Source organism: Ostrinia nubilalis, chromosome Z, assembly GCF_963855985.1.
Source record: "Ostrinia nubilalis chromosome Z, ilOstNubi1.1, whole genome shotgun sequence".
Lineage (NCBI taxonomy): Eukaryota > Metazoa > Arthropoda > Insecta > Lepidoptera > Crambidae > Ostrinia > Ostrinia nubilalis.
In genome coordinates, this window is record NC_087119.1 from 19887568 (window position 1) to 19910384 (window position 22817).

The following is a 22817-nucleotide window of genomic DNA, read 5'->3' on the forward strand; positions in this document are numbered from 1 at the left end:
TTCGAAATTTTTTCGAAAATTCACCACCATACCATACAATTTTCTGTAAATAATAAAAATAATTTAAGATTTCATCGTTTTCCTTTCTTTCATTTGATTTATCAAGTTTGTTAGATAGATTTCATCCTTATACTTGACCCTAACGATCGATGCAATAAAAATACAGGGTGTAATTTTTAACAGAATTTAGTTGGTTCGATTCCCGGGTGTGGCAAGCAAATTTTTAGAAATCTTTGAATGCAGTTCTATTTCTTTTCCTAAATTAAGGAATGTTTCCTTTGAGTAAAATTTTCTATCTACAGTATTAAGAGTACTTTCCCTCCAGGTGGCATTACAAAATTCCACCCTGTATAGCATTAGACTGACAGCTACGGACATCTCACACATCTCGTCTCGTCTCCGCACCGCTTCGCTTTTCTCCGCTCCGATTTAGTGGAAATAGCTTCGCCGCCACCACTTGGTGGAAACCGGGCCTAAATCGCTCACACGGCGCTATTGCGAGCTTCACTTGACTTACACTTACTAGCTAATATCCTATTTATCACTTGGCTTGAGGCGTAGCGTAGTTCAAAGGTCATTTAATTACACCTTCTCTTAAGACGTCGTGTACGGTTTTAAGTACTTAATGGAACATTGATTCGGTGTTGAGAGGTTAAGACGATAAGCTACATATTAGTTTTGAGTATTACATTAATAATAACCGTTTTTCCGGAGGCTGTACTTGCGAATTTCCGCTGAATATGATGAAAATCTCCTTTAATACAGGATCAAAGCAGCTCTACCTAATGCTAAACACTTACTTAACCTTTTCATGTTTCTTGCGCTTTTATTTTTTAACCGACTTCAAAAAAGGAGGAAATTATTTTGTTATTACAAAAATAATTGATATGGGTTGAACTGGAATTGTTGCTTCCTTTTATAATTAAATACTACTTAATAGTACCTTTTATAATATTAAAAAAAATAAAACCGACTTCAAATGCGTGAACACAAAAAAAAACTAAAAATTAAAAATATTGCGTATAAAAAAGTTCATCCCCAATTTTCCACCCTTGGGGGTGAAATATTTTCTTCAAATTCGCATGAAACCACCCTTTTGATAATACCTATTCAACAAAAAAATAATCGTTCAAATTGATTTATAATCGGCGGAGATATTGCGTATAAAAAAGTTCATCCCCAATTTTCCACCCTTGGGGGTTGTTTTTTCTATTATTAAATTTAAATGGGACCACCCTTGAGGTATTACCTATACGCCGAAAAAAGATTTGTTCAAATCGGTTCATAATTGGCGGAGTTATCGCGTAACAAACATAGAAAAAAAAAAAAAAAAAAAACATACGGGTCGAATTGAGAACCTCCTCCTTTTTTGAAGTCGGTTGAAAATGGCTAGTTCAGCGAAAGTATGACTTTATGAAAGTATTGTAGAAATTGACACCTTGCAAACATACCTACACAAACTTGCAATTTAATTAAATGTATAAATTACGAGTATAAATTGAAAGTAATCTAGCCTTCACCCTATAAACACGTTCAAACAGTTGCACCTTGGGTCGTCTATTCAATCTGTATTAATTTAGGATTCTGTGCAAACAATACTCTAGTCTGTTTGCGGAGTACCAGAATGTCTGCAATGCAATTCTATCACGGACTCCGGCTTGTAGACTAACTGATTGTGTATTCAACATTCGGATTGACGATGTGTTTATTGCATGAAATGGTTTGGTGGTGAGTACACAATATTGTGTGTTGTAGCTGTAGAATGAACGTGTTAACAATGTTAGCAGTGGTAAGCTTTTGATACGTAGGGATTTCGAACCCTATTTCCCTGTCGTCAAGTCTAAAAGTAAATAACTTTTGAACTTGTTGCGCATGGTAAACATCCATAGTAATTTCAGGGAGCTAATGGAGCTTTTTAATTGGAATTAGAATAAAGATCTAACCCCTTTTTAAAATGTCAACCTTATTAAGTTGAAGTTCTATAAATAAGATATTATTATTAACCTTCTGCTGACTATACTTAGGCTGAGTTGCACCATTTTACTTTACATTTACATTTTAACATACGTCAAATGTCTGTTAAACTCCATACAAAATAAGATGAAGAAGTTAAAATAAGATGGTGCAAGTCAGCCTTAATTTTATTATTTTTTACCAGAAATAGTACTCTTTAGCATACTTTAAAATATTTTTCATTAAAACATTCCACAGTAAATTCTGAATTTAAAAGGGTTTCCAAGAGAACATGAACGCAGGAATTCCCTTTAATACTCTTTCCATAGTTCCAGGAATGAAACGAAACGATGTTTTTCATTGGTTGGAAACGTGGTTTATTTCCTTATAAAATACCCGTAAGTAGGTAGTTCTTTGTTCGTGTTTTCCAATATCCTCTAGTATGTTATGCATTGAAATAAAACAATTTCAACTGGAGCTTCGTATGCGATCGTGTGGAGTGTATTGCTGTCGGTTGCATTCGAGTTAAGAGAAGTTTATTCTTGTCTGAGTATGAAGTTTAAGAGTGAAATTTTATTGTATCGCTTTATGAAATATTATCAAATTCACATTGTTTTATTAGTATGCAGGCTCTTTTCATGGCACTTATACAGGCTGAAATTTTGTAATGCCACCTGGAGGGAAAGTACTGTTAATACCTTCTGTAGATAGAAAATTTTACTCAAAGAAATCTTTCAATGCAGTTTTCTTTCTTTACAACTTTATCGTAATTATTTTTAATCGTGGTATTTTTTATTAAAAAATATTAATAATCTAATTCGCGGGTGCCCTTATCTTATTTTTTAAGGTTAAAGCTTATTTTCGCGTACCACTTTGCAGTTAACTGTGTGTACGTATTTTTCTATGAACGAAGCATTTTATCCACGTGAGTTTATTTTGAAACAGCGCGCAGCGGATAACAATAATTAGATTATGAAAAAAAAATGTTTTCTTTACGTGAATCGATTAAGGTAATAATTTTATTCTGAGTCGTTCCTAAAAAATTAGGTACTGATTGCAAAGTCACTCACTCATAAAATACTAAAAGAAAAAATAAACTAAATTAATTAAAATTGTTGAATGATATTCGGTCCAGCATACCTAAGTACTTCTCGAGAAATGTAGGTCGTGCCGCGACAGCAAACGCACGTAACACGATGCATCAGGATCAAATACGGCTATGCTAAGCGAAACGTACGAAAACAAATGTGATTGTAGCCATTGAATCACAATTTGAAAGAACTGAGAAACAAAACGTTCAGTGTTTAGTGTGACATAATAAATTTGTGGGAAAAAAATCTGGTTGTGCCAAAATGAACACTTTGAGGACTATCATAAGACTGGCGAGAAACGTGGAAACTGTAATTTTTTTTTATTACGCTCAAACACTGGCAGTGTGTAATGAGATCTTTTTTTTGTAAATTTGCCTAAACACAATGGCAGCTGGTAATGTTATTTCTTTTTTGTCCCCAGGTGGAGATGCTCTACCAGAGGTATTTCCTCCGGATGAACCAGACGAACATGACACACCTCCTTGGACTACTCCTGGGGGTGTCAGCTATCATGATACTGGTGCAATCGAGGAGCTTGTTCATAGCGAACGATTTCCTTAGCGCTTTGCTGTCAACATACCACAACTTAACCACCAGCCCCACTACGAACTTTTCGGATTACGAGGCCCTGTTCAAGTAAGTTTTATTAATCTTTTGGTTGATAGAAAGTAAGAATCTAAAAGGAAAAAGCCTGTGTTAGTACATAGTATATTTTGTCGTAAAATCCTAACTAAAATAACTATTTAAAGTGCCACACAGTGCTTGGCTTGATGTTCCGTTGTCAGTCGCAGCAAAAGGCTGCGCGGGAGCAGTGAACAATAAGCTTGTGAGATGTCCGAGACGCTCTCGACCCTGTTCTTCTTTCTCCTACTTTATCGCCTACCTATAAAATACTGCACTTTTATTAATATTATGGTTCTCTTTACGTAGAGAGCCGAGCAGTCCAGGAACATAGTCTATTCGAAGGCCCAGGTGATATAAAGTCACATTTACTTGAACATTGATGCCTAGGCGTAAGGTCGCAAATCGATGTAACATTTGATGTGTTGTATACCATACATAATGTGATGTATCTTAAGAGCGTTGTCACATTTTTCATGCAGAAATCGAGAATTTGGCAGATTTCGAAATGATTTAAGTCATATAATTTATTGTTATAGCTTCTTTTAACTTATATCATCGTAATTATCATACGTTTTTACGGAATGTCTATTGACAAAATATCGTTCAAATTGGATTTTTGCCTGCGAAAACAGAGAATTTCGAAAGCCCGATTTCCAGGTAACTCGCGAAGGCACAACTTTGAACTTATATTACAACAAATTTATTTCTAAGTAAGAAGATAGAATGTATTCATTAGAATAAGCATACCCTGAAGAAGAAAGTGTATTGAGAAAATTTTCATGTTTAATTCATTAAAATGCATTTTTATCATCTCTAAGATAGTCAAAATTCGAGAAAATTACTGCAAGAAAACAGGTCACATCTCATAATCTAAAAGTCATTTGGCAACATAAACTACTTTATACTTAAGAAGAAACATAGTACTATTATTGTGTGAAAAAGAAAAAATATCTATCTTCAATCTTCAAATGAAAAATTAGTTTGAAAATACTATAAAATCGGGTGCATCAAATGGCATAAATCAGTCGTGCTTTGGCACTCGTAGACGCCGGGTCTATGTCAGTTGACTGCCCACTGACGTATATGCGTCACGCGTGATTTTTTCGTAAATAGTAGTATGATTGAGTACTTTTGATCCGCAAGTATTTTTAATTTATTTGTTTAGGTAAATCGGACTTGTAATTTCTTTCTTTTCAAACTTTTTATTATTTTACTTACAGAATATGGGTAGAATAGACAAAAGATATTATTATGGTATCTGTTTGGTCAGGAAAAAATAAATTACTAATAAAATTTTTAACAGGGTGTCAAAACATTAGTCTATGCTATTGTGTTTCTACCAACATAAAATGTACTCTTCCTTACTAATAAAAGTTGAATAGCGTCTGTATGGTCACACAATGCTTCGTCATGTTTTTCCGAAAGTTCAATTACTGACGACTGAATGAAAGAAATTGGTGCGTAACTATTCATCTGATATTAAACGTTTAGTAATAAGGGTCAGGTAAATGGCAAATCCACCAGCGGTCGCTCGATGACACTTAGACAAATCCCAACTAATATTATAAATGCGAAAGTAACTCTGTCTGTCTGTCTGTCTGTTACGCTTTCCCGCTTAAACCTCGCAACCGATTTTGATGAAATTTGGCATAGAGATAGTTTGAGTCCCGGGAAAGAACATAGGATAGTTTTTATCCCGGTTTTTGAAACAGGGACGCGCGCGATAAAGTTTTTCTGTGACAGACAAAATTCCACGCGGGCGAAGCCGCGGGCGGAAAGCTAGTAGTTTTATAAAACGTCAACTAAGTTGGTTAGGTATTTGTATTGTAGATACTTATACAAATGAACGTATAAAATGAGTTTATTTTTGAAAGTATAGGTACAGGGTGGAAACGATAAGTGATTTCGCTTGATTTTTAATTATACAAGATATCGAGAAACTGTTTACTGTTCCTGTAAGTGCTTCATGAGCTCTTTAAAACAATAGCAATAAATAGGTCAAAGAATAATCTGGATCTATGCGAAAATTCAATGTTTCCGAATTTCATACTAAATGTATGCCGCCAGCCATACCTACCATATTAGAAGTGTTATTTTTTTAAATTTAAATTTTCAATTGAGTAATATATAATAATCAAACAACAAACTCGTAAATTGCATTCTTATTTAAATTATTTGCGGAAAACATGATTTTAGGTTTAACTTGCTACAATATCATCAAGAGATACTAATTAATAAATACTAAATAAACAGATAAAGGGGACGGCATTAAGGCACTCAGAATTCTCAGAAACCATTGATTTCGTGTTTGTTTGTAACTGTATTAAATGTATGAAAGCTGGAAATATAGGTTTTTTGAATAGATTCAGTTCGTTCTTAAACATAGGTATTATTGATGCCGTTTGCTAGGTCTCATCATGAAGCACTTTTTCAGTAAGTAACCATTTGTTCGACATCTTGTATACCTACTATAAGAAATATTCGAGTGAGATCACTTATCGATTATTTTCGTCATCCTTATTTGTATTAAATTTAATTAAAATACACTAAGGCTGAGATGCACCACCTAACTTTGACCCTAACTGACAATAACCGGTGTTTTATGTTAGACAGATCCAAAATTTTGATGTCAATGTTAAAGTAAGACGGTGCAACACGGCCTAACAAATGTATCGTAGACAGTACTTTTTATTTTCTTCATAAATCTTTCTTTTCTTTGTAAAGCTATCTACAAGCTTTTATTTTCTTTGACATCTGGAGTTGTAAAATCTTGCAACTTAAAATTTACTTACTTCCCGTTTTCCCATTGAGCTGAAATTTTGCATGTCTACACAGGCATGCAAAATTTCGTTTCATTTCGCACTAAATAATTTACTTTACACGTGTTTTCATGCGATGGCCAAGTCAATATATTTATGTAAAACGTTAATGATTTCCTGGACTGGACTTGGTATTACATGGATCTCACAACTTTTTTCGTAGAACAACTGAGTAGTGAGACTTGGTTTTTTGACAAGTATTGTTTTTGATGGGTTTGTATTACAGAACGCATGTGTACCTAATGGGATAACTGTTTAAAAACACGATTAGATAAATTTTTCTCTATGGATAAAAATCTTAAAGTTACCTCTGATTTTTTAGCATTATACGACCGTGGTTTATAATAATAAATTCTATAAAATCACAATGATATCAGTATTTACCTCTTTGATTTCCTGACTTGTTTAGATTTACAAAAACTAAATATTTATTATTAACTTTTAGATAATAATGTGAATGGCGCTTACGATGTTTAGTTACGAGCTCTTTGATGGACACAGATATTATAGATAACGTTTAAAAAATGGCACGCTCGTTTTCATACATTTCATTCTATTTATTTAACCTATCCATATTTATGTGCGGAAACGTCACAAAATCAGAATAAATTTTAATTTTTCCATCCCGCATCATAAAAACTAAAAAGTCAAAAGTAAAATTTAAATAGTAAATATTTTTCATAAACAAGCTTTTGATGCTGTAAAAAGAATAAAATAAAACATAAATTCTTTCAAACCCATCAACTTATTACTTTACTCAATTTAAAGATTAAAAACTTGTCGCGGGATTTACTAGTGTAAAAAATACATTAATTACGTAACTTGATTTTGCTAAAAGTCTGATCTGAGAAAAAATCAAATAGGTAAATTATACGTTATTTCTTTATTATTATGTATGATGTACTGTCTTAGGTACGATACAACTACGGATTAAGATCGTTTAGTCGACGCAGCGTTGAAATTGTACAGATAAATGCAGTTTGCGCACTCACTACGCGACGTCAAGCAATAAAAACCTAAAATTCGAACGCCAACTTTTTGCTACAACGCTCTTAATGATGAAATTGCATCTTTGTGGGCAAAATGATGGGCTAATCTTGCCTTTACCCTGGGAGGACTTTCACTCAAATTAACCATCACAAAATTCACACATGCCCAAATATCATGTATTTGCCCCGTATTCCCAACCCTATTTCTTCTGTCGCGTAATATAAAATTCGCACAAAATATTGGTAGTGAAAATAAGACTTAGCCCTCGCTGTACGAGGTGGGGTGTGACACACCCCAGTCCTTTAAAAATAGCCACAATTTTAAAAATTTGCAAGTGCTGAATTTGAAATTCTCAGTAGCTGGAATTATGACACTGCTGCTTCGATCAGCGCTGCAAAATCAGTCCAACGGTGACTACGAACTGAGTTACATGCCTTTAAAGTGCGTGTGGGTGTCACACACCCCACCTGGTACGGGACGTTGTTAAAAAGTTAAAAAAAAATCTAACAGTTTTGGTGTAATTTATATATTTTTAGCATTGTCAATTGAATAAGATTCAATACAAATATTATTTTTCGTGATTTTTACGGTATCTGAAATTTTCAAGCACTTTTAGTCAAATGAGATGACTTTTAGTGCGAATCTGGTAGTTTAGTACTGAGATCCGAAGATGTATGTGAACATACACTTATGGGCTACAATTTATACTTGGTGATACAATTTATGGGCTACTGAAATGGAATAACATATTTTATAAATAAATAAAATTGTTACGCTCCCATTTTATGCATTGAGCATACTCATTTTCTTTCATCAGAATTGTGGTAAATTGAAAACCGATGATCAAAACAAATTTATACCCTTCCAAGTTTTAATTTACTTTTAAATTATAAGTAAATACTTGTACTTTGTTAAATAAAAACGGTTGTCATAATTAAAGGCACTAATTAAAAATTATACATAGGAAACTGATTCCTAAATTACAAGAACAACGGAAATTGTGTCTTTTTGTTTTTTTTATGATAAAAATGTTATAATACATATTTTCAGCTCAGAGCATTTCTTAAACCTAATTAGCATACGTAAATAATCAATATTAAATATTAAATTCCACCTAAAAAAATGTTGAATGAAAATTTTATCACTTTGTATATTGGGGTGTGTCATACCCCACCTGGTACGGGACGTAACTTTTAGTCACCTCGTACACGGAGGGTTAAAGGTTAACCCATAAGTCATTTAAAATAAATACCCAGAAGTTACACACAAATCTAGCATTAATTTCCATTCTAATAAAAAAAAAACTGTTTCTGTAAAAATCTGACAAGTTGCTTTGTGGACTAATTTGTACAAGAAAAAGACGTGCAAAACATCCATCCCTTATTATGTCGAATTCAACTCGAATGCATTTCTTATCCCCTTCTCCCGCACACATCTCTTGCTTGCTTTACATGTATAAACTCACTGTGCTATTCTACTTACAACCAGAGTTGCTCTAAGCAAGGCTAGGAAAATGAAGTGATCCGTTTGATTGACTTTTCCCTCACTTGGCTACATAACACAATTTTAACGGAAACGCGCCTGAGTACACTGTGTTCTGATCAAAGTGTTGTTTGAATCTGTTGTGTAGATTTAGTGCCCAACTTGTCAATTACAAAGCACATAGTGATACTTTTGCATTTAATTTTATAGGAAAATCAGAACCAAATGGTGTGGTTAAAACACGCTTGACCAATTGGAACTTTTTTGAGTTGGGTACAAGTTCAAGTAAATAAACATATATTTTCGTCTGCAGATATTCTCCGGATATGCAGGCCTTCAATTTCTCTGACTCTCCGGAATTCCTATTGAAAAATATGACTGATGCTATCAAGATCCAATACTACGAGAAGGAGAAGCTCGCCCACATTGTCAACATCGTCACCTTGGGCCTCGCCTCGGTCACTTATGGATGTAAGTTTTATCATAACTATGGCCGAAGAACGAATAACACCTTACTCAAAGGATTTACATAATGGCTCTGCTACCTTGTGCTCTAAAGATAAGCATTAAACCCAAGACAGAACTACGTACAAAGAATCATCATACATTTAATTAAAGATCTTCAAACAAAAAAGATTCTAACCTAACATAACCTAACCTTTGAGTACGGATTCTGTATATTCGGTCATTCATAGTGTAAAATTAGCCAAAGAAGCAGTACTAGTTTCCGGCCAGTACAACTACGTGTGCTTGTTCTATGTACGAGTTCATGACTATTCTGGCCAAAATTAAAGCAAGCAACAGAGCCCCACTATAGTAACTTTATTAGTTCTATTGTGGTCCTTTAAAGTCTTGCGACAGAAACTTTCTTTTTTCTAATTTATTTTATTCATTTTATTTTTTTAAGCACTCTGACGTGCTTGAGCTACAATTATTATGATACTTTACACTAAACTTTTTAGATTTTTAATAGCGCTGCACTGCAGCCACCACATACACATTTTGGACACTTATAGTGTCCAAAATGTGTATGTGGTGGCTGCAGTGCAGCGCTATTTTACAAAAGAAACAACTTTTTTATTATTTTCTCATCAAAATCAGCTCATGACTTTTTTGAAAGTCAATTTCAAATCTTAAAGACTTAATTTCAAATCACTGTTTTAAAAGAAAAAATAATTTTAATTGTCTGCACCATATTCGCCATTGGAGAGCTATTATGACGATCTAATTTTATGAGATCTGTTATTATTTTACCTCAGGCTGCTTGTAAACATCCGTTTTTTTTGACCGGACAACGACCCGATTTTTTCAGCGGTAGTGTATGGTTTATAATGAACGTGTGCACATGAATCAGACTTAGGTCAGGGGAGAAAAATGACAGCAAACAAAGGATATCCGTTTTTTGACGGTCCGTCGTCCGGTGTAAAAACGGATGTCTACAAACGGCCTCATTGTATTTGTATAATGATGCCACTGTTTACCGTGTTTATGTTTGCATTGTGTCATCTATACTTACATGATGTGGTTTTTGTCACCAGGCCTCCTGGCATGCCTGAGCCGACCGGCGATGAACGAGATCTACCTCCTGATCATCTCGTATGTTGTACTTGTGACGTTCGTTCTGATTGAGATTTCTTTTGCGGCAGCGGCTGTGCTGAGGTGAGCCTTATGAAACTATGTATTTATTTTACTTTATGTATTGCTATGAAATCTTGAAAAGTTATTTACTATTAGCAACAGCGCACACTGGACGACAGACAGTCAATCTCATATATTAGTTGTCGTCGCGACTCCGCGACTCTGTCACGACGACAAGCTAAATATAATATGAAAACCGTGCGTGAGCTTCTGGTGGCCCACGTCTAGTCGCCGCAATGAGGATCATTTCGATTTTTAGCTGTGAATGCAGATTTATAGGTCTAAGAAATCCTTAATATACAGTCCAAAAATTTTTGTTCTACGACAAAAATTGACGAAGTTATGGCCAAATTACTAAAAAAGTTTACTGACCGCCCGGCGCGGGACCGATGACGTCACTATATCCCATCCGAACGCTGCCAGCGTACTGCGTGGATAGAAAATATTTTTCTAGCCAAACTATCAGTTTTAGAGAAAAACTTGTTATGACATTTATTCATCAAAATAAAGTAAGCTATCGATAGGTAATTTTTTAAAATAGAAATTGTGAAAAATATCGGAAAAAAATCCATACGCTCATACGATTCAATGGAACGCAGAGACGCGATTAGGGTCTCCGCGGTGGTATATTTGGCGATTTATTCAAATAAAGTGTGTAACAACGTCACATTTATCAATCAATACTACTAGCGCCATCTCGTGATGTTCGCCTGCATTACCAAGCCACCGCGGATCACCGTGCTTATTGCAAGATCTATTCAGTCTAGGAAATGTTTGCGCCGCTCGCCGCTAGATGACACTAGCACATTGAGAGTCGATTTCTACACCGCGGTGTCCAGATTTTTTTTCCCTTAAAGACCTTCCGACGATTATGTTGAATATTGTAAGTTTTGTGAGTCGTAAGTAAGAAGCCAAGGTTGCATCCGACTGTGACATTCTTTAGGGGAATCACAGATTGGGACTTCCGAACGCCTAATTACAAATTGCCAGCGATTCTCCCGCGTCTGTGTCCAACGTCCTTGCGGGAATTGGTCTACGGACGGGAGACGCCCGCACAGTGATGCCATATCTACCAACTTTTTGGTAGATCTACCACTTTTCACTTCAGTCTACCTATCTACCACCCTAGACCTAAAATCTACCTATTTTTTTAATTTTCACATATCACCACAATGTCGCGTCTATAACCCGACAATAAGGCTATCGTTTTAGCGCTCACCAGTTGGCGCCACTGTAGAGTAAGGTCCTGTCAATCGCCAGGGGTGCCAACTGTTAAGTATAAAAACGATAGCCCTCATTAGCCACCCTGTTCTCTTCTTACTACTTAGTCTGTGGCCCAAACGTGTGAAGCCAAGTTTATAAAAAAATCTGTGGTAATTATTTATTTCTCTCTCATCTGTGATGATCTGTGTGTCATTTGGATTGTGTGTGTGTGTGTGTGTGTGTTAAGCTTGCTATGTTGCGAAATATTCAAAATTATGGGAGAAAGATAAGGAATTTGCAGGTTGGCTTCAAGAAAGTACTAAGGGTGAAGGATATTTTTATTGTAAATCATGTAGGTGTGATCTAAAGTGTGCCGGTGGAAGATTTATTTTAAATAAACATGCAAATAGTTTAAAGCATGTAGCATATGTGAAAGGTGACTTTCTATTCCATGGTTTTATGAATCTTAATTTTTTTTCTAAGTTGAGGTGGTAGATCTACCAATTTTGCATTTTACATTCTACCAACTTCTACCAACAATTGGCACATAATCTACCAATTTTCTAAAATTCGGGTTGGCAACACTGCGCCCGCACCTCATTTTTGTACCTGCCCCGTACTTTGCAATAAAGTACCCCATTTTTGCATCACAACGCGGTGTTGTTATTTGGAGCCCTTCACCCCGCTTGTCAGCCGAAAAACTCAACCCCACAAAAAGTTATTAAATTTTTAGCGTTTAGAGTCGCATCTCAATAATTATAATTTTATAATTATAATTTCCCACAAAAAGTGTTCATAAGTGTTGTTAGAGTCATATCTTCGTCCAAGTAAAATATACAAATGTATAAATATTAATTTATTTACTTCTAACAATAAGTATAGCTGAGGCAGATACACTCTGCCTAGGCTACAAGACATTGCTATGAAGATCATTTCGATGTACACGCAATACCTACCTGTTATTTAGTTTTTCTGAGTTAAACCTACGTACCTACCTATCTATTCGCCGTTCCCATGGGCGGGCCAGCTGCTCCCTCCTGGAAATCTATTTAATCTTAGCCTACAAGCTGGGTATGACTCCCCCGTCCCTCTCCTCTCCCCAGGTCATAAGCTGGGCATGACTTCCCCCCAGGCCAGAAGCTGGGTAAGGCTAGCCCCTCCCCCCAGTCCATAAGCATAAGCTAGGTATGACTCCCCCTCGGCCAGAAGCTGGGTATGACTAATCCCCCCCCCAGGCCAGAAACTGGGTATGACTTGCCTCTCCCCCCCTCTTACCAAGGCCAGAAGGCTGGGTAAGGCTTGCCCCTCCCCCCAGGCTATAAGCCGGGTATGACTTATCCCCCCCCCCTAGGCCAGAAACTGGGTATTAGCACTCATATTATGTATTATTATGTTCAATACAAACAATCATAAAGTTACACTCACCCCTACTGCGTCTCCGCATTCCATCGAATCCTATAAAAATGTGGTTTTTGGACATAGCGATACTTATTTTTCACAATTTTTATTTTTTTAAATTACTGGTCGATAGGTTACTTTATTTTGATGAATAAATGTTATTAAAAGTTTTTTTCTAAAACTGATAGTTTAGCTGGAAAAAAATATTTTCCATCCCAATAGTACGCCGGCTGCGCTCGATTCGGATATAGTGACGTCACGCGGCCCTGCGTACGTTGACTTTTAGCGGCAAAAACGGCCTATGTTTATTACATCTTCGTAATTATATCTTCGTAAGTAATGGTCCGATTTGGATAATTTAAAAAGATATATCTTTCTTATGTCTTAAAGATTAACGTAGATAGGTACTAGTTTTATTGAATTTTCTACAACAGTACTGATCCTCATTGTCGCTCAGTGTGCGCAGTCGCTTACTGTGTGTAATTATGATATGCTGGTAACAAGCATTTGAGGCTGTAAGTATAAAAATATCGCTATTTAAAAACCAGTTCATTTTGAGGATACTGTCATGGCACTCATTGAACAACCACTATTTTACAAAAACTTTCATACTTTTATTCAGTATCCATTTATAAATTGTATTGTGTAAATAAATAGTGTAGTTGTAAGTTAGTGTAATTAAAAGTTTCAGTCTAAGCAAATGGCATGTATACAGGAAATTGAATGAGTTAGCAATTGGACGCCCCAACAAAGTAAATGTTATTTCATAAAATGAAAATAATTGAAGCCAACTCGTATGTTAAACTTACAGATCGATGGGTGCCTGGAATAAAGCCGCAATTGTCGATTGAATAATTTAAAACACAATTTTACAGGAGAAGAGATTTAGTGAAATTTTTTAATAATAACTAAACTACGAGGCGTATCCAAATGGTTTGTATATCAAACGATGCGTTATTTTTTCTGGAGTAACATATAATGTGCATAAGGTTATAGTGCTTAGAATATACCTTAAAAAAGGTAGAAATACATATTGCCGCTTCATACATTGAAAGTCGGTTTCGTAAGAGTCCATTGTGGTTTTATTCCGGTAAAAAGTGCAAAAGTAATCATACAGCAATAGTGCATTGCAGCGTTGTGCGCTGATCTGAAGGATGTATGGCGAATACAGTAATAGCGGTTTGCTTGAATTTAATGATCGACTTGGAAAATGTACTGGTGAATGCTGTGTACATTATTATGTTCATATGGTCCGTATCGAAATGAGTACAAAGTTGAATATCTAGAGTGTTTCGTTAATATCTTTATATAAAGTAGTGGAATTCATTAGTACATAATGATAATATTATAATATTACACGCTTTTGCCCGCGGCTTTTTCGTAGTTTAGAAGTTATCAATAATTTTGTAACTTTTTTTCAATTTCATGACCTAGTAGGCTTTAAAAAAACTTATCTTTATTTCGGGTTGACTTATCTCAGATTTCTTTATTTTGACAATAAATCGCTATTAATTGCAAATGTTTGAAAAAAATATTCACCTTCCTATCTTTGATGCAAGATTCAAAATTTTTGCTAGAAACATTAAAAAAATGCTTTTAGCAGAACATTCTCAAAATTTCAACTTAAATGTTTAAATAATAAAAAATGAGAACTTTCATAGGTCTAAAATAATTTTAAAAACTGCGCAGTTTTCTGGACATTCATAATAATACAAAAAACATGTTACTTACTTAATAGGCCACTATTTTTGTAATCGCTCCACTAAAGTGGTAAGTCGCTGAATGTTTTTGACTTTCTTAAATTGAATTAATATGGGCAATCTTCTAACTTTACATTACGTAGAACAGATTTAGAGACAATAACTGAACAGAACATGTTTTTATTCTCAGCAAGGAAGCTTTTGCCCTTTATCACACCTGGTGGAAACTGTGATCAGGCTCAAGGTAGAAGGAAACTTCAACTACAGAGAAACTATGGCTTCCTACCTCCAATGCCGAAACATATTGTTATTATAAATAAGCTTTAATGAACATAAACCAAATATCCCTCCTTCTTCTCTTCCTAAGTCCCCTTTATCTTCCTAAGTCTGTCGCCATAACAATAATGTTGACAGCATTTACTGTGTTCCAGCAGTTGTCAGGTAGGTACACAGCATTGCTTAATGTAAATCCAATCAACATATTTTTATTGTATAGAAGAACACCATGAAGTATTATTACTTAAGAAAGTTTAAAGAAATTGTACAAGTAGGTAATGTTTATTGTGACTTGGTACACATAGTTTGTTTCGGGGAACAAAGCCGCAATGGCCGTTACTTGTAGAAGTTTGAAATAAAACTTTTAACATTGAACATGCCACGATTATTCTGGTAAACAAATTTCCGGGAATAACGATTCAATATCCATAGTGCTTTTGGTAAATCAGCCAGTTTCAAAGATAAAATTCTGAAAAAAAATCACAAGGTGTATAGGGACCCCCAGATTACGAAAATCGCTTAATCGGAAAACTGCTGCTATGGCTATTGCGGCTTTATTCCAGGCACCCATCGAGATGTACCTAACACATTCCGTGAAATTCGCATCCGTTTGTTAATTATTTTACTCCAAACTAACTTATTACTCAGAGTTTAGTCGGAGTTACTGTTAGGGATTTCGATATGCATTCAGAATTCGGAACTTTCGCCCAGACATTCGTTTTAATTTTGTAGCTTTGCCCATCATTTGAATATACATATGAAAAACATACAAAACAAAATGTGGGAAAACGATATGAAACAGACAAAAAAGATAAAATGAAAAAAAAAAAAAAAAAAACTTAGCCGACGCTATATTTTGAAAATGTTTAGTACTTTATTGAAAGTCATTTCCTAAACTTTAAAGGAAACTTAAGCTCTAAGATTTAGATGTGAGCTCGCCAGCAGATCAACTGTCCTCGAAATGACAAACTTCATACTGTATTTGGAAATAAATTTCGTTTTTAGTTTATGTTGTTTAGTGTTTCAAATGTAGTTGTTATTTTCATTAGTAGTAAAAAGCATAAAACCAGCTGAGGAGTCTTTTGACGACTCTACATGCATTTTTGCAAAGGCCAGACTCACCCCCATACTTGTTCTATGCATTTATGGTTCTACCGCGGCCGATATCATAAGCTTGGGCGTCAAGGCACTATGGTTAATCTATAGTGGCTATCGAACCTTGCGACAAATTATATTTGTTTATGGTTTGTTTAATGAATTTTGTAGTTTGGGTATTGTTTGAAAATTGTAAGAGGTAAACTCGTATTACAAATGTCATTTTAAAGTATTTTACATTACATAAAACATAATAAATAGTAAAATGTTCTCTTCTTCAATATTCATGGAATTTCTTGAAAATTCTTGTACATACTCTAGTCCCGAACTACAAAGCTTGTATTATGGGTATACAATACATACCTATCTACATTTACACATAGAAATAGAAGTCTGTCTGGCCAGTGTGGAGAGTACAGAGAGACATTTGGTCCGCATCCTAGTAAATAAAAGCGAGTCGTGCTCCTACATATATGTACATAGGTACATATAGGTACACTAGCTTTTAGATTTTCTTTACTGCTCCGCCTCTATTGGCTGTAGGGTGATGTTACGACTGTATAGCCTACAGTCTTCCTCGATAAATTGGATATATTTTTCAAATGGGACCAGCAGTTCCTGAGAGTAGCGCGTTCAAGCAAACAAACAAATTCTTCAGCTTTATAATATTAGTATAGATAGAAAACACCAATACAAACTGTTGTAAAAATCATGATATTTGTACACAGGGGGCTTGACATGAGCACGGGCACATGCGCGCTTTTCACGTACATTGTGTACGCGACGCTGCCCCTACGCCTCCATGAGGCCTCCCTCGGTGGATTTGCCCTAGCCGCCATCAATATTGGAGCCCGTATCTTCATGGGAAGGATCTCTGCCCTTGAGGTAAATATGTAGAAAATTCTCCCTTGATTTTGCCTGAAAAGTAGCTTTGCTTATGCACGGTTGAATGTAGATTTTTTTTTAATTTTAAACGTTTATTTATTTTTTGAAACGTTTTCTTTTCTAGCGCTACAATCGATTTGTGCGTGGGTTGTGTGTAAGCTAACACTAATTGAAGTGGCGATAGTGTAACTAGTAGGCACAGTCAGCTTCAAATAGTTCATGACACCCAAAGTGTCCAAAAAGTTTATAATACAACCTTATTGCTATTGAAACAAAAACGTGTTGCAAACTTTTTAGCTACTTTGGATGTCACGAACTATTTTTATTTTTAAAGATTATATTAGAAATTCGTTTTGCCCAAATCACTAATTAGTCCCATAAGCCCCTTGTGTTAAGCTAAATAAGCTTGTTTTACGAGTGGGCTCACCACAATACCACACATTATTTGACACTGACTGTACATGAAAGCAGCAGGATATAACAAGTGTGAGTTTGTGAGGATGGATGGATGAACAAAATATTTAATAGGAACATGTTACAGACATAATATTATTATGTCTGCTTTTTTTCTTTAATAGTAGACAATGGTTTGCTGTTATAGAAAATTGATACCTTCATTGGTTGGGTTTTCAACGAACGAACTATAGGCCACTGTAGTTGAAACAGGCTTAGTGGTTAGAAAACTTGTAAAAATAGTGTAGTTGCTTATGTTGCTTTTTATCACAATATTTATTAAGGCATGCACCGCTGTTTGCGAGACAAACTTACAGGCCAGTTTTTAGCCGCACTTGTTTAGTATTACATTTGCGGTATATCCGCCGCTGGCCAATATCATAACAAGTTATTATTAACCTGTTCAGCCACTAAGTTGAAGCATAACTGTGGCTAGGCACAACCTTGTGACAATTATTTATGTTGTAATCTAATTCAGTTTCCTATTACGATCTTAATAAGTGTCAACATGCATCACGATACTACATAATTTCATGAAGATGCACAATCCTTTCTTGATGATTGATGATGGATGACAGTGATGACACACATGGGAGTACATGTAAATACACGAAAATTATAATCAAGCTTCTAAGAACAAGGGACTCGTCTAAAAAATTTGCTTTTATCCTGGATCACAGGGGCTGGCCTACAAACGAAGTACTCACAAATACTCACAATAAATGCCTAAAAATCTGCTTTTAAGTACGCCCATGTTAACACGAACAGGGATTGCATACTTCTCTTCGCTGATCTGATGCTAAGAGTGGGGGTTCCCCCCATTTAGGCAGGGTCCTGCCTAATGGCGCATCCACACATGCCGAGCGGCACGGCCGGCGGCCAACCCGACGGCCAGGACGGCACACTGACAAGGCATTTTGAAAGCCGGCGGCAAACCCGGCGGCATAAGCCGGCGGCGGCGTGTGTGGATGCGCCATTATGGATGAAACTGGTCCCCTGGTGGGCCAAAAATAGGGTACGCTTATGTTGACACAAGTTTGGATTGCACATTGTGTTTTTCTCGTCCCTAATCAAATGTTATTTGGCAGCTCATCTCCGTAATCAGTACCCTGGTGGCCTGCAACCTGGCAGGCATCATGACCCACCACCCCCGCGAGCTGGCCCAGCGCCGGGCCTTCCTCGAGACCCGGGACTGTGTTGAGGCCCGACTGGTCACGCAGAGGGAGAACCAGCAACAGGTGTGTAATATTAAATTTATTTTAGGTTCCCCTACTTGGTTTTAGGGTAAAAAGAAGAGTGTGAAGAGGAAAAAAACAAGAGACAATCGAAAAGAACAAACTCCGTCTATGGACTTGCTGATACAGTATGCGCAAACCTCGCAACACATAACTCGCACACATACCTCGTTTGTTTTGTATACGGAAAAATCTAGCTCCGCTAAGCCGTTTTCACCAAAGCTGTGCTGACTCAGGGAAGGTAAATAAAGCAAATCTATTGGTTGTTTACAAACACATCCCTCGCTACGCATCCTCGCACATCTCTGGTGGAAACGCAGCCTAAAAACCGTTAATGTTATCTGTCGCGTCACATGACACGACATATTGATGACGTGGAATGGCGGAATTGTGCCGATGAATGAATGTGATCATTAGAGTACGAATGTCACGATCATGTACAACAGGAGTCATTATCAGTGGATTTGGTGTAAAGCGCTTTACACACATTGAAGCTACTGACCCGCTCACACGATTCGTTTAGATTTTAGAAAAAAGGCGTAAATTTTGTTACCTTGAATTGAAGAGGCAATCTCTGCATCTACTTTTCAAACCAATTTATCTATGATTAAGATGAATAAATACGTTGTATTTGTACATTTTTTTTGTGATAGAAAGAAATCTACGCTGACGATAGTTTGTTACCGACATATCGTCGGCTTCCACATTATGTAAAGCGCCTTAAATTAACTTATAATCGATTCTTTCAATTTGTTTCAACAGATACAGATATAGTCCAGTAGAATTAGCTTTTAAATCGGAAATAATTCCTACAAAAGATTTTATTGTTTTAATGGCTTCATTGGTTGCCCATTAAGACTCTCCTAAGTTTTCGACTTCGACGGAGTTGTGCTTAAGTGGTGGGGGCCCCCGAAAGGGGCATTTTTTCGGTTTTCCGGTTATACCGCGTAAAGGACTTACCCTATCAAAAAGTGGTCTTCATGACGGTTGAAGGGCACTTAATCCTGCATTGAATAAGACCAAATTCATATGTTTTGGACAAACCGTTCTCGCGCTAAAGTTCGGCAAAGTAGAAAATATACGTATAATTAATGACCCTCTCCACGTCCAATGGTTTGTTACCCACAGGCTTCCAAGTCTTGAAAAGGGCCACCTCAACCAGTGTAACCCTATCAAGGCTTACGAGCTTGATGCGCCTATCCTTGTTCGTCCCAGCCGTTCCTTAACTGCGGTTGCTGCACCTCTTCCTGGCACTCACCTGAACGACTCTGTGTTACCTACTGTGGCTGCCCCTCTTCCTTGTATCCTCCTGCATGACTACGTTGCCTAGCCGTATGCCTGGTCTAAGGTTCGACGCCAAAAATCAACAACAACAAGTTCATATTAAAACGCTGAAGAGTTTTTTGTTTGTTTGTTTGAACGCGCTAATCTTAAGAAATTACTAGTTTGATTGAAATCATTATTTTTGTGTTGAATAGCTCATACATTGAGGAAGGCTATAGGATATATACAATCACTCTACGACTAATAGAGGCGAAGCAGTAAAGAAAAATGTTGCAAGCACGGGAAATAGTATTTAAACTATTTTCACTCGTACGAAGTTAATTTTGTGGCGTCGAACCTTGGACCAGGCATATGGCTAAGCAATGAAATCGTACAGGAGGGTACAAGGAAGAGGGGCAGCCACATTAGGTAACACAGAGTCGTTCAGGAGAGTGCCAGGAAGAGGTGCAGCAACCGCAGTTAAGGAACGGCTGGGACGAACAAGGATAAGCGAATCAAACTCGTGAGCCTTGTTAGGGTTACACTGGTTAAGGCGACCCTTTACAAGGCTTGGAAGCATGTGGTTAACAAGCCATTGGACGTGGAGAGGGTCATTAATTATACGTATATTTTCTACTTTGCCGAACTTTAGCGCGAGAACGGTTTGTCCAAAACATATGAATTTGGTCTTATTCAATGCAGGATTAAGTGCCCTTTAACCGTCATGAAGACCACTTTTCGATAGGGTAAGTCCTTTACGCGGTATAACCGGAAAACCGAAAATCGCCCCTTTCGGGGGCCCCCACCACTTAAGCACAACTCCGTCGAAGTCGAAAACTTAGGAGAGTCTTAATGGGCAACCAATGAAGCCATTAAAGCAAAAAAATCTTTTGTAGGAATTATTTCCGATTTAATCAATTTTTGTGTTTAATTCTACTGGCCTTAATACCTTTATGAATGCATGCTATTATGTTTGTTGTAGTTTGACACATGACAAGTATTTTAGGCCTACTACACCTCCATAAAATGTTCTCTTACATCTTGTGGTAATGACATGGCCAAGATTATAGCAAGTTTATAGAGCGGATTAACTAAATGTTACTCTGCTTGTGATAATTTAAATACTTCGCTACATAAAATAAGGTATTTGTTACCCATAATAAATAAGGTTCGAAATCGGTTTGATACAATTTAAAAATACTATTTACTAAGGCTGAGTTGCACCATCTTACTTTAACTTTGACAAACGTCAAAAATCTGTCAAACTCCATACAAAAAAACCGGTTATCGTTACAGTTACGGTCAAAGGTGGTGGAACTTGGCCTAAGTCCTTAACAAAAGTTGCAACGTCCTGCACTGTTAAAAAATTTGTGTTTATGTTAGTACTAAGCCGTTAAAATCCACTGTTGACAAGCATAAATTAACGTTATTAGCATGAGCTTAAAGTTCTGGATCGCGTGCTCTTTTCAGCGAGGCAGTGTACGTTTTTGCAACAAAGCTTTAACGCTCCGATGTGTACGGAACTTGTTTGTCTTAATTTGCATAGTATTCAAAACACTGAATAACAATTACTAGGCTGGTTAGGAGATTTGAGTTTTTTCGATGGAGTCAAAAATTGATAGAGACTTACGCCCGTATTCACAAACGTTACTATGAGATCGCACAGTGCGCGTGGACGCACAGGGCGATACATGAACCAATCACGAAGCTCTATTCAAGGCTGTGCGTTCGATTTGCTGCTTCACTTAAGCACGCATCGTTTGTGAATACGAGCGTTACATTCATGAGGATGTGTCATTTAACAGCAATTAAGTACTCGTACCTTCATTAATATTGTACTACAGTGTTCCTTTTACCGCAGCTTTTACTGCTAGTAATTTTAATTATGTTTTTTATTTATTTTTGGGATCAGTGACTTGGACCAAAAAAAAAAATCTACAACATCTTTTTGTATGAAAGCAGTTTTTCATCGCTTTCATTAGTATTCTATAAGAATAGTTATTTATAATCGACGTTTCATTTTCCTAAACTATTTTTGCGGGTCAATAAAACATTGACAAACTGCAAACTGGTGGATAACATTAACATTTAACTTTTTGCTATAAAAAGATAACCAAGCTAAAACTCTTAGGGCCCTCGCCCACGACGACTTTTTGTAGCGATTCTGTCGCGCTTTCGCATCGATACAGTCGCAATGCGGTCGCTAGTTGTGTGCCTGTCAATACTGTCGCGCTTATGTCGCGATGCAAACGCGATTCAGTAAACCTCCCTCCGTTCACTCCTGTAGTTCGACACGGTCGCGCGTTTGCATTGATACAGTCGCGCTGTTTAGCGCGTTAGTCGACGCTGCGACGTTTACCATATATTTTTATGACGCGACGCAGCGCAACGGACTAATGGGGCCTCACCCTTAGTCGCATTTGCAACGCACTACAGAACAACAACAACAGCGATGCTGTCGCTCGTTTACGAAACGCACGACAGCATCACTGCAAAAAGTCGCGCTGGGCGAGGGCCCTTATAGCTGTAACATCCCTACGTTTTCTGCAAAGCGGATCGCGGGTCTTGTTAACTTTGCTCACTGACGCGACGGATCTGCAAGTGCAATAATCCTGGTGGTTCCACAAAAATATACCTCACTAGCGGCCGCCCGCTACTTCGTACGCGTGGAGCTCGTTTTACCCCCGTTAGATATCATGTTGATAGATGGCT

General features: G+C 36.7%; 1 protein-coding gene across 1 annotated transcript in view; it reads left to right on the top strand.

Annotated features, from left to right (window-relative positions):
• The window catches only part of LOC135086780 (adenylate cyclase type 6-like), a 385929-nt gene that overhangs the window by 261950 nt on the left and 101162 nt on the right, over positions 1–22817 (top strand). Inside the window, exons 8-12 of the mRNA XM_063981571.1 lie at positions 3466–3680; positions 9273–9430; positions 10498–10618; positions 16998–17154; positions 18696–18845. Of these exons, the coding sequence (XP_063837641.1) occupies positions 3466–3680; positions 9273–9430; positions 10498–10618; positions 16998–17154; positions 18696–18845 (801 nt within the window). The remainder of the gene's footprint in view (positions 1–3465; positions 3681–9272; positions 9431–10497; positions 10619–16997; positions 17155–18695; positions 18846–22817) is intronic.